The sequence below is a fragment of the Athene cunicularia genome (assembly GCF_003259725.1).
Source record: "Athene cunicularia isolate RWA chromosome 6 unlocalized genomic scaffold, athCun1 chr6_part2, whole genome shotgun sequence".
Classification (NCBI taxonomy): Eukaryota; Metazoa; Chordata; class Aves; order Strigiformes; family Strigidae; genus Athene; species Athene cunicularia.
Window position 1 is genome coordinate 1,006,843 of NW_020799106.1, and position 13,559 is coordinate 1,020,401.

The 13,559-nt window shown below is 45.1% G+C and overlaps 1 protein-coding gene across 1 annotated transcript in view; it reads right to left on the bottom strand.

Annotated features, from left to right (window-relative positions):
- Positions 1–2,728, bottom strand: part of LRIT1 (leucine rich repeat, Ig-like and transmembrane domains 1) — a 13,694-nt gene extending 10,966 nt beyond the window's left edge. The window contains exon 1 of the mRNA XM_026851837.1: positions 2,341–2,728. Coding sequence (XP_026707638.1) covers positions 2,341–2,462 — 122 coding nt within the window. The 5' untranslated portion in view covers positions 2,463–2,728. The remainder of the gene's footprint in view (positions 1–2,340) is intronic.
- Positions 2,729–13,559: the final 10,831 nt, after the last annotated feature.

The window sequence follows — 13,559 nt, forward strand, 5'->3', positions numbered from 1 at the left end:
CTAATCATATTTGTGTTTCTGTCTTTTTTTTTTTTTTTTTTTTTTTTTTAATCCTTCCGATTTTTTTTAGAGTACTTATGATAGACAGCAGTGACAACGTTTATGCACAACGGAGGATCCTAGTGCACGTTAAAACGAAAGGATCCGTAAATTGAACAGTAAAAGACATATGAAATAAAGCCTTACTGACGTGTGGGATGGCAGGAAGTAATATAGATTAAATACAGCACAGGATCTTTGGTTTATGAAACAGGGATAAGAAAGTCAGCTGACAACTCACTGGAAATACAGTACAGCAAGCTCTGCTTTCCTACGAAACGGCCTGGAAGGCGTGTACAAACGGGAGCCGTCACTGCACTGCAGGCACCTACAGTTATAAGAGCGAAAGTGCAGAAAATTAACTCTTTGGAAAATGCTACACTAAGAGCCAGGCAGATTTATGTGTCTTAAATTGTTCCTTCCCATTTGTAACCTCTAGAGGTCAAATCATTAAGACCCTGCGGCTGCATTTCCACAGCCTTCGCGCAAAAAAATTGTCTCTGCCGTGAGGAATGAAGGGAGACAAAATGGGTCTCTCAGACTGCACTTTAATTTGCCTGTCAGCAAGGAGAGAAAGGCAAGTCCTCCACAAAACACAAAGCTCACCTTGCAAGAGGTAACGAGTTAGATAGGCATGTCCCACTCCACATGCTGAACAAGATACCACAAGGAATGCAATGTGATCAGTCAAGCAGCGTTTTCTTATCACGCTGCCTGGCGGAATATTACAAAGCTGCCAAAACCAGATTGGTTTTGGCTGAAAGCAATTATTCCTCTACTATCAACAAAAACAAATAACATCACTGAACTGCTCATGCAGGTTTCCCGGAGTTAAATCTTATTTGAGCCTACAGTTAAATTCTTAATTTATAATCAAAGCACAGAACATTACTCTCATCCAACACTTCTGTTGTGGCATTAAATCCTGACACCCTCGGCTGAAGGTTGAGATTCTGAGGAAGAGAAAAATCTACCAAATAAGAAGAATCCAGAAATCTTCTTTCAATAAAACTTCTTTTTTTTTTTTTTTTTTTTTTTTTTTTGGCATGACACAAACCGCTCGCTCAGAGCCACGATGGAAGCGGAGCAGCAGATGCTGCTCGTAGTGTCCCCAGACTGCCAGCGAACACTAAACATTTAATCTACGGGATAATCTCCTTCGACTAGTGAGAAATATGAACCATAATGCAGGGGAAAAATTATTCTCCTTAAGGGACTAGCGGATATTTGCTTTATTATGTATCTTACCACAACACACTACAGCTTTTCCCAGTCACTAAGGGGAAATTCCCCCGGGAACTGCGACATTTATGGAGCGATAATTGGCTCTCTGCTCTTGCATTCCCTTTTAACAGTTGCAGACGACTTGTGTCTCTACCACGCTTCTTACTGGGGAAGTTTCCGGTATTAAATCTGGCGTTAAATCTATAGATTTGTAAAAAAAAGATAAGAGAGCGGATCTGTTTCATGGGGACCCAAAAGATAGGGGACAGCCTTTCATTTCAGTACTGAGGTCTTGCCAAAAAAAATAATTTCTTCCACAGGATTTTGCAAGTACTGCATCTCTGTCACAAAATCTCCTCTACCGTGAACCACACCTCATAAAAATGTAGCCTGTGTTTCATTAAGTCAGACCATTACTCTGTCATTACCCTTCAGAAAGACTTTCCTACTCCAATCCCCCAGAGCAATGCCGGCACAATGGTGTTGCATTCAAAAATAGAGGGCTTGCTGCTCTTGTCTTCTGTTTTCACTGAAAGCTTCCAGTCCAAGAATTATATTATTAGTATTATTATTAGTAGTATTGCTGTTGTTGTTATTATTATTATCTATTTTTCGGTTCATTCTCACCTAGAGTCTATCACTTTGCCTAAGATCTCCAACTGAGGGATTCTGTAAGTAAATGGAATGGCAGGTTTTGGTACGACGGCACTAAACCAAATCTAGTTACACTTTAGAAAGAAATCAGCAGAGCAGAACAGTGTCTTTGAAAATTACTGTTTTCAGCATAAAGGCAAAGAAAGACAACATTTAAATTTTATTCCCCTTTTGCCATTGCACTGGCAGTAATTATGACACTTCTGTTCTCGGAGTGGAGATGCCCAAACGTTTTCTCTGAAATCAGCTTACTGTGTTTTCAGAAGCTAATCCTCTGCAAATAAAGCTAGAGCGCAACGCGATGGGAAAAATAATGGACACAAAGTCCGGACGCAATATTTTCTCCTCCGAGCATCCTTACAGAGAAGAATTAACCCCCCGACACCCCGAGAAGGAGCAGCACCCCCGGGAGGATTGGCATACCTGGCTCTCGTCCCCTCGCCGAGGCTGTGGAAGGCGCAGCTGCACTGCGATGGGCACGAGCCGCCGGCCCGCGGCAGCCCCCCGAGCGCCAGGCACCAGAGCAGAGCCCCCAGCACCCCCATGGCTACCTCCGCACCGGGAGGGCGCCCGGCTCTGCACCGCGGCGGGGCGGTCGCCTATTGTTTTATCCATTGACTGGTCACATCTTGTTAACTCCCTTTTGTTTTCAGCCACACTGTGATCTTCCAGCCCTCGCTGAGTCCATCAGATAAAAAAGGATAGGCAGGGATTAAGGATGGGGACTTGAGTTATTTTCATGAAGGTGCTTATTGCTTCCTGGAACTGTACTGACAGCATTTCTTCCCTCAGGGAGCCCCATCAAAATACCCTCCTCGGGCAAGCTGTGGCTCTTGTGCAAGAAAAAAAGCAAGTACACTTTTTGGGGACCGGTACCACAGGCAAGATAACTGACTAGGAATTAGCAATAATTTATTTCCTCACAGGGAACCGGGAATACTCAAAAACCGTTTCTTCTGCTAATGGAACGTAAGCCTCCTAGACAAGAATACTAAATATATATATAGTGATATTATTCAAAGGCTTTATTTTGTCTTAAAAACGCCTAGTTTGATCAAGCAGTTATTGAACTGTTGGCAACACGCCCGATATTAATAGACAATGACTAATCCAGTCAACATGCACGTATTCCAGTTCACATCAGGGCCAGCACATGCCTGCAGGACTGAGCACTGTGCTCTGACTTGCTGGTGCAGCAAAGCCCAGCTCAGGGACTGGTTTTTGGGAGCGCCACCTGATGCAGGGCTGTGGGACAGCCTCAGGGATGCTAGGAAAGGCTCAGCTCTGTCCTAAGGACAGCCCAGGACCGAGTGTCAAATTATGCACTTCCCTTGAAGACAGTTTTTTCCCATCTATTAGCAAAGGCAGCCATGACTGCAAAGCTGATGGAGACCACTCGTGTCTCCTGCAGTCTTCATCTGACTCCAGAGAGCACAGTCACTGTGAGAAAAGAGCCCAAATATGCACAGTAATAAAGCTTAAGACGGGAGCAGAATTCTATTCATATTAGCAAGGACACCTCACGTTTCTAGACTATCATTTTCTGTTGAGCGTGGAAGTATATAAATCACTCGCACCACAAATGTGCGACGCTCTCCTAAAAGTAGAAAAGCTTTGGAGAAACTAACAGATGATTACTTGCAACCTGATGGGGTTGTTACTCCCTCACTTCCCGGCCATCACCGCGTTATGGCTGTGCTGGAAAAACTGACCCATGTGTCAGACACAAGTTGGAAGTTAACAAAAACGAGGAATAACCGCCTGGAGCTGAACAGTCAGCAATAAATCATTGACCAGACACTGACACCTCCAGAGATGCTTTAGGAAAATATTTCTTTTCCAGTCCTGTTGCTCTGGAAAGTCTCAGTGCCCAGTGGTGTTCAAGGGGAGAGTTCCAGGCGCCTCACCCAGTGTAAAACATGAGCAATTCTATGAAAGTCCTGGGCCCTGTGAACTCCGCGGGAACTCTGCCATCTGCTGCACCCAAAGAAATGGGAGTGGGGCTCAGATGTGGCTGACAGGCAGAAAGCACCTGATGGCCTTTCAGCACTCATCGCTTCCCAGCTTCCCTTCCTTTACCCACGGGCAGGGAAGAGGGGAAAGGAATTACAACCACAAAGATTTCTCTAAAAATTAAGTTTTCTTGGATCTTAATTATAGTCATATTGATCAAAAGAAGTTCCCATCACAGTCTCCTGAAGACACCACACCTCTTCTGTTCACTTTTTTTGTTTGTAGATAACCATCTAAATTTGGATTTCTCTAGGAGAGAACTAAAGCTCTGCACCTTTTAAAAGCCTGGTTGTCTCCACAGCTGCCATTCTGCAGAGATCATCATAGAATCGTAGAATTTGGGCTGGAAGAGATGGTAAAGATCATCCAGTCCCAACCCCCCTGCTTGGACATCGAGCATAGAAGAATCAATTCATGTGAACTGCCATAAAGCCAAGGAAGAAATGTGAACGATATAGCCCAAAAGACACCTTGGAGGTTAGGAAAAAAGGTTTAAAGAACCCAACCAAGAAATAAAACCTGCCGCAGACCATTCAACATGCAAAGCTTCCACCTGAGATTGGTGAGACACAGCCGTGTTCTGAGGAGCTGCTGTGGGTGTTACTCCTCAATACCCTCCCACGACACGCAGCCATCTCCAGTCCCTCACGAAAGACCAGTCCAAGGTAACTGTCAGGATGGATAGGATGTTCCAAAATAATATGGGCAACTTGAGTTGCCTAAAGCTGCAGCTGGTCTCTTTTCCTGTTGCAGACAGAAGGAATTAAGGGAGCCCCGTTCCCCAGCCAAGCTGGATGCAGAAGCTGGGTGATGTACCTGCCCCGATGTCTCCACCGCTTCCCCACCGCCCCTGCTCTCCTCACCAGGCTGAGGGTCCACCGGTGCCAGGAGGATTCCTACGGGATAAACGGACTGAAGTAGCTCCAAGTTCCAGAGTTCACCTCCCGCCTCTCCTTTCCAACACTCCTCCCTGTTGCAGACCTGTTGATTTTGCTTTTCCTTTCAAATACGTGATCAGAAGTGCAGCAAGAACGAGCTGGTTCCTACGTACAAACGGCCTGCAAGTTAGTGAGTGTCACAGCGAGAGTATGAGGCATTGTTCCTAACAAAGATTGCTGTCGTGTAGCTGTTTGCATGAGGAATTCATCCCGCGTTCTTCAGCAGAATGAAATTACACTGGCAATTTTTCAATAATTCTGGGTAACGAACTCCTAGAATTTCAAGGTAATCTAGAGTCGGTTTGGGGCTAACTGTTCAACAGACATTTTATGGTGCCATAGCTTCGCATAAGCCTGTTTCACAAGTAACTCCGATAATTAATTAAAGCTTGTAGAAATCACTTACTGAGAGGACGGCCCAAAGGAGTCTTTTCTTCCCCCATGCTATTTTCACATTCTACATTTATTGTTGTTCAAAGAGAAATTCGAGTATCTCACCATTTATTTCCGAAGAGATGAGAACACGGTGCAGTGCTGCTCATTAAACATCCACAGTTGTTCTCCCATCGACCTCCATTAGGTCCCATTCCCGGATTTAATGATTTCTCAGTTTCCTTTGTGATCGCCAAGTTAAGATCAAGTTTATCGGGTTTTTTAGTGCACTCATTGGTCAGCGTGCCTGGCTGCCCAGACTCTGCCTTGGCTCAATACTCACAACATTGACTGAAACATCTCTCTCCCAATGAAGTTAAATTCTACTTGAAAAAGCAATTCAACATAATTAACCTCTTGCCTCTATTTTTTTTTCAATGCATCTGATAAAGCAGTTTCCCTCCACTGGAGCTCTGGAGTAATAAACTTGTAGAAAGTAGCCAGTAACTGTACAGTAAGATTTGCTTTTATGAACCTCAGGTTTTGCCTCACAAATGAAACATCCAAGTTACAGCTAAATGCCAGGAGCAGTAGAAGTGAACTGAATTTATAAAAAACAGCAGCAATCGATAAAGCATGCCTTAGCAGCTGGTCACGCCATGCACTTTGTCAAGAAAACTGCTGCTTAGTTAACATGGCAGACTCCTGAAGAGGAAAGAGAAAGACCTGGCGGCAGGCCGAGAGATTAATAAAAGAATATAAATAAAAGTGGTAACAATAACGTGTTCCTCTCCTTGGGATGTACCTGCAAGTGTCAGAGACATGTGGAAAAGGGAGGGAAAAGGACCAGTCAGCTCACAACCCAGCTCTGTTTATCAGTGTTCGAGGTTCTCCTCCCCACTGGGTATTTTCTCGTATAATCCTCCACGGGCACATCACCACCAAGCCACGCAAATGATGGGTTAAGCATCAAGGCACGGATACACCCCTGTTAGGCTTGGTCTGAATGTCCAAGAGAGTGCAACTGGCCTCACTGTGAGGAAACTCGACAAGAGGATCATCGGGAGGTGAGAAAACCAGCTAAGGTGGGCTTTGGACATAGGAGCTGGAGGAGGAAGAGGAGGAGGAGGAAGCGGCCTTGGCGCACAGATACGTTCCCCTAGTGCTCAGGCTTCATAGATGTAACAGAGAGGAGCACGCAGAAGAGAAGAGAGAGAACTGGCAAAGCAAAGGCAATGAAACGAGATGCCTAAAACCCCCAGGGTAGACGCCGGTACTTGCCCTTCAGGGGCGGCGTGCGCGAGGGAGCATCCCCGAGTGGGCTGCGGTAGGTGCTGCTGCTGGTCACACCCGCGCTCCTCCCCTAATTTAGTGGGACGCAAGAGAGAAAACCGGAAGCAAAATCTGGCTACTGTGTTCAAGGGACCACGTACGCGCTTTGACGCACAGTTCTCGTTTGTCTTGAAGCATTTGTCTGCTGTTGTTGTCTAGATCCTCATGGTATTCGTAAGGCTCTCAACTACCGAACACACACACTATGCTACTTCACGTTAAAGGAACACTCACTAGTTAACTTCCTCGGAGGTGCAGGTCATTATTTATATCAGGCTTTTTAAAATCAGTATCAACTTTTTCAAGTGCCCCAGGTACCAGTGCAGAGTAAAAACAGTTTTTCCATGACAGCCAATTCCATTCCATAATGAAACCGGTGGGAGTCAGGCCCTTCACGTCCATGGGCACAATTCTGCACTCGAAATCATAAGAATAGTGGTCCTTGTGCTTACTTAGGAAGTAAACAGATTCTTCTGCATCAAGCTAAAAATATCAGCTGGAAAAAAAAAAAAAAAAAAAAAAAAAAAAAAAAAACACAACATACAAAGAGGCAGCCAGCACATGTCATTCAGCAGAAGTGTAAGAATTTGTTTTGCATTCTCTGAGAAAAGCCGGGTACCCTGTTTATGTTTTTGGTGTAAGTAAATGCGAAGCAAATGGGGTCACAGTCTGCTGCCAGCAAAGCTCAGCACTCGGCAATCTTTCTTTCCTAAGCGGGGTATAATTCAGAGAAAATGTTTTGGTTTATTTTTAATAAGATTAAGTTAATTACCTGACATCATAGATTCCATTTTTATTCCCATACAGACTTGTGAACCCAAAAATGTTTTATCAGCAGATTCTACTCACGAGCTCAAAACCAAAACCTGAGTGACAGACTCAGCATTCTCCACCAAGTCACTCATTAGTAATATGGCCGTTGGACAGAATTTATTTTTACATCTTTTCCCCATATACTCAGAGAAATATGGCCTAAAGCAAACCAAAAAAAAAAAAAAAAAAAAGCGTACAAATTAAAGCCATACAATACCTTATTACCACGGTTCTGTTTGAAAGGTTTGATTAGCAGGCAACAGAGGCCAGACACTAAATCAGGTTCATTAGGTAAATGCATCTCCAGGAAGGTTCTGGCAGGGCACGTCTTGTAAAGTGGAAAATCCTCCCCGCTGATGCAAGTGGAGAGCACGCTAATGCATTACGTCATTCTAAATTGGATCTTGCACTTAATGCCGATGAAGGCAGCTCCTCCAGACCTGTAGCACTGAAGTCACTAACAGGCCTCTGGGCGTGCTGAAGAAATGAAACAAATCCAAAGGGGTTTAGGCATGAAGCACTGAAAGTCTATCAGCGGCATTTCTTTTGTGCACACCTTCGCCTCGGTGGTGACCGGCAGCACGGAAGAGCAGAGGCGAGTACAGAGCTCTGACCCAAGGGGCAGACAAACGCGCACACCTCCCTCACGAACGGAGCACCGGACCCGTCTCTGGCCGGGCAGCAGGACCCGCTTCACGGGGCCACGTTGCAACCAGCAACGCCCAGTGAGGCCCAGGCTGGCAGGAGATGGTGGAGGACACCACTCCGCCTGGTCTCTCCCTCCCATCTCCCTTTGGGCTCCTGCACCTCGGCCCGTCTGGTCGTGACTGATGCAGATTTAAAGCGCTGGGTGTCCGTGACAGTATCGTACCCAGACGGCACTGGGGTCAGATGTGCAGGACCCCAGAGCAAAATCCTCTGGGAAAAACCCTCTGCAGAAGGAAAACAACAGAAGAACTAGCTATCTCTTTCGTAAAAATCCCGTGCAAACCTGGCTTTGAGGCTATGAGTCTTGAGCACTAATGAGAGAATGAACTTGTGTGGAACTAGATGGAAGCTGGAAGATGCTTCCACCCACAAACAACAAATACACAGAAAACGCCTCATTTCATGTCAGCAAATGCTTTAACTACCAAAAAAACACCCACAAAGGTAACGTAAAAAAAAAAAAAAAATCACACAGATGGGAAAACCACAACTGAGTTACATGGAGTGAATTTTTTGGGGATGCTGATGTTTCTGACTAGTTTTGTTGCGCACCCAAAAAGACCTTTAAAGCTCAGAACTATCGCCCACGCAGGCTCCAGCCATCTATCGGCTCCCTGCTACGCCAACTCACCTGACACTGCAGCTGGGAGGAGGGTGAGGAAGAAGAGGAGGAAAAGAGGACTGCAGCAAACTCTCACTGCCGGAATAGATCGCTTACAGAGTGCCTGATATTTCACGTTTACACCGAAACAATGCCCAAGGGCTCCAGTAAGGCACAGGGACTGTGGAAGTTTTTGTCGAAGACCAACACCTGTATCCCTAATGGAGCACAGCAAACGACATGACACAAAGATTACGGAAAGAAATATCTAAACGAATCAAGTTTATCGTGGACTTGTACAAATATTTACATATAAAAACATCTAGATTTAAAGCTTAAGTTATCACGAATAGAAAAATTAATACACATGCTCTGCTAGCCATAAGCTCTTCACTGATTTTTGACCAGAACAGTAGCTGAAGGGGAATTTTTACACGTCTTCTAGAGCAGAAAACCAGTGAATAAGACTGAAGCAGTAAGTATGTGTCTGTACACACATGCACACGCACACAGAGTCACGAAAACTTACACCCAGAACAGCGTCAGTGTAATGTCCAGCGGCATCGTTCGCAAAACCAAACTGTTCTTCTCTGGGATGCCACAGACACATACCGGTAGCGTGTAGCCCACTGTAGTCCGTTCTGATGACTGGACATATCATAATCATATCTGACATGTGTGCTTTAAATAGGTAAAACATTTTTTAGGTTTATAGTCCTGGCCTCTCTTCTCCATTGTACCTTCATTCCCTCAAATCCAGTGAGGTTCCCACAGTTTAACAAAATGAGCTAACTTCGGGTTTAGCATCCTCAGCTGCATGACAGAGGGGGTCACGCCGTAATATTGCTGACTTCAACAACCCTTTCTGATATGGACCTTAATAGTATTAGTCTAAGCCCTGCAGAGTCACCTCTGCTTAGGAAACAGTGCTGGTTTATTCTGCTTCCTCAGGCATGCAAGAAGAATTAAACTTCCAGTGCTGTTTATCTGGCTCCTGACTGCAGATGGAGCGTAATGTTTTACACAGCAACCCTCTGCCCTCTTTCCAGTCTGATAATCACCAGCTCTCCTTTCGGATTTACCTGCCTACAGCCTCAAGATTTTGCAGGCCGAGTACATGCCCTTGAGGCAGTTCTGGTAAACCTCCTGGAAGCTGCAAGTCAAGCCTTACACGCAGGCACAAAGGAAAATAGAAAGAAAGAAAGAAAGAAAAAAAAAAGAAAACAGAAGAAGGGAAAAAAGGTAGGAAGAAAGGGAAAAGGAAAACTTTTCTCCTGGTGTATTCTATTTTCTTAACCTTATTTTTCTCAGAGCAGCAAGTTCCTCTCAATCTGTAATCTTCAGTGATGCAACGTATGTGTGTGTATATATATGCATGTGGTGGGGTCATAATAGGAGAATTACTTTGCTGTTGTAATTATTCTTATTTTCACTCTGATTATTCTTGGACTAAATGCTTCATTATTTTTTTTTCAAATATTGTTATTTGTGAAATAAGAGAAGGGGAGTTTGGGGAGGTAATAGCAGGAAATCGGGGCATGCCTCAGGTCGTTTCTGAGCCCCACGACTGTCCTACTGACCCACGAAGGGCAAAGAGGAAAAGTGCCACACTTTGGTCCTTCTGATTCGCTTTACAGCCCATCCCTCATTCGTCCAACTCCTGAAGATGCGTAACTGGCTAAGTTTGATGAGCCGCCCTTCACAAGGCAAGAGTGAGAAGGAAACCCAGGAAGATGAGGGAAGCCTACGATGCTCAGGAGCTTCCCCAGGCGCTGACCCCCCTCCACAGCGATAGGAACCCCTGAGACCCCTCTCCAGAGAACCTCAGCTGGGCTCAGAGGGTCCTTGCCAGGGCAAGAGCCGTTCCACCATCCCACTCCGACCAGAAGAAACAGGGGGAAGCCTGATGCTCAAAGGCAGGAGGGAGCGTTTTTGTCTCAGCCTGAACGAGATGGAGTTTTGGGGAGGGCTCTCACTGAGCAATTCCCACAGAAGCAAAAGGGGGTGCAAGACCCTCAGGCACTCCCGTCCTCTGGGGAGATTTTAATAATCTATCGTAATGGACATTGAGGGGTTTTTTACCAACACATTGGAAAAAAATACCAAACTTCTCTTGTTTTGTTGACAGTTTACTCCTCAGTGCCTGTATTTTAACCTGAAGAATTCCAGGGGTTTCTACCTTATTAAGTAAAAGTGTGAATTAATATTTTTAAACTACCATTTGTATTTGTTTCGATGTCTCATGTAAAGCGTTTGGCAGGTTACTTCATTTCACATGAGGAACGTAAGCAAAGCAATTTGTTTCCTGGGCATTCTCTCCTATTCCAGCCGGGTACATTACCTGTAAGGTACCCATGTAACATACGATTCATATATTTTGCCTCTCTGAAAAGCAATTTCCTAATCAAGACTTGCACTTTATGGTGAGATTCTGCCCACTAAAGATTCTATTCAGGAACTGATTGGGGGGTTTTTTTCTGCAAAAAGAAAAAAAAAAATGTTACCAGGACTAAAGTAACTGAAAGCTGAATAAGAGAACCTGTAACTATCCTTTTGAAATGGCACATTATGAAAACTCCTCCTTTATTAGCTGGCTACAAACCAAACAATACTTCAGAAGTGATTTTCAGACAGCACTGCTCTGGCTCTGAGGATGCTCCTCCTGCTTTCTTACTTTCCACGGAACTTACAGCTTCTTCACCCTGGCTCAGCACGGCCGAGGATCTTTCCCTGATCTTGGCTCTCCGCACTTGCAAGCGAGCCCCTTCCTCTACCTCTCCCTGCTCAGGCAGCACCTCCCACCCCCAGCCCCCCCAGAGAGCACCAACCCCGCCTCAGAGCCCCCCACATCCTCCCCACCAGATCTGGGGCTGCCCAAAAGCGGGATCCTGCCTCCCCCCAGCCTCCTCGGCCATCCCCAGGCCTTCACCTCTTCTTCTTCCTCCAAACAGTCCTGGAGGCAGCCGCAGAGAAAACCAGACTGAGGAGCACATTAGGCTGCCGGACTGTTGAGGAGAAAAGTTCTTGCGTGGCCACAGACTTGTCCAAAGGGCTGTCACCTGCCCACGTGCTGCTCCGTGAGCTTTCCCTGCAACGGGAAGCCGACTTACAGTCCGCGCTGTATTCCCAACCTCTGCTTCCAAATCAAAACAAATTTACACAACCGCAGCTAGAAGGTGTGCAGACACTACGCTTCCTGGTTTCCTTTCCTCCATGAGGAGGATTTCCCCTGGGCACCATCACCACTCCTCCCCGTGACACCGAACTGCAGCCCCGCGCGGCTGCGTCCCCAGCCCGCTTCTGCTGAGATGCTGCAGTTTGTCGTTTAAAGGTGTTTTTCAGTATAAAAAGTCAAAGATGATTTGGCTAAACCTGAATCAGAAGAAAGGATTAGGAGGGTAGAGGAATAATAATACATCAATTTAGCAAAGTTCTTGCTGTGAATATAAAAAAGCGTGGCAGTAATCTGCATTGATTGCTTGGAGAAAATTCAGAGTGCACGAGCGCTCCGTTATCTTTATACTGCACCTTTTTTTGTTGTTGTTGTGCTTGTACCAATGCATATTTTACAAAGATTAATATGCTCCCACCAAATCCATACGGTCTTATGAAATCCATGGGGACATCTGTCAATAACCTAATCAGATCTTTTTTTTCTGCGTGTTCTTTGCAAACAGATTAGTAACCAGTGAAGTATTCTCAAGTGAGAGGGTAGAATGAAATGGATGTTTTATTGATGCAGAGAGGAGATCACTGGGAATTCAAGATAGGAAGTTGCAAGATAACATCAGGTTGAGTGCAAGACCTTTTCCCCTGAATTTGGAAACAGCAAGTAGCTAGTGAAAGAGTGCATAAAGGAGAAAGGGATCACTAAAAACTTCATAATTTAAGGAGTTAATAAACGTCTTTGACAAACCTGTTATTCCTCTCATGTTTTCACTGACTTCACAGGAATACATGATGGGAGGTTATGTCTTACATGAAAAGCAGGAAAAGGAAAGGAATGCAGCTTCTTTTTATCAACTAGAAAGAAAGTAGACTGTACCGAACTCAATAATTTATTCCCTCTTTACACCCCCTCTTTGCTTGAAGAAAGCCCTTTATAACTAATTGAATTTAGCAGCTGTATTAGACCATACATCATCCCATATTGTCCTAAGGAACTATTAGAAAGCCAGCTTAAAACAGCATCAAACATAGGTACAGACAGCCTGATGCACAAAGTTTCTGTTGGTACCAATTGCACTTGAGTCAGATGCCGAGCCACCACTGGAAAGCGGTGATGGAGTAAATAAGGATTGGACACAGAAATTTTGAAGATAGTTGAAGGAAAACAGCCAAGAATTTCACAGTATTCATTCTAATAAAGGTCTGCTAAACCCAAAGGGGTTGGGGGTAGTGGCCTACTTTAACGGAAAAAATAGTTTTGGAATAAGCAAAGTCCGCGCCACAGACTTTATCACCCACCACAAAAAACAGGAGGAGTGTGACACATCGGGGAGGCTGGCTTGGAAGTGAGGGCGAAGTGCAGTGGCAGGTAGGAAAAGCGCCTGATAGCCCTCATGAGAGCACTTCATCCAGTACCCGTGTCCTTTATCCCTCCTCTAGAAGAGCTGTGCAGCTTTATGTTGACAAACATTACAGCGAGCCATCTATTTTCAAAACTCTCCCACTATCCAGCACTATTTTTTTGCCAGGACACACAATGGATCACTATTAAAACACTGGCTTAGATCAGTCATTTGCCCGGCTAGGAGGCAGGGCTGTCACCCTCTCTGTCACCGAGACATGTGGGTGAGTGAAAGACAAATAGAACGATGGATTCATGTGGTGCAACGTGATTTTGCTCCGCTTAAAGCAAGCAT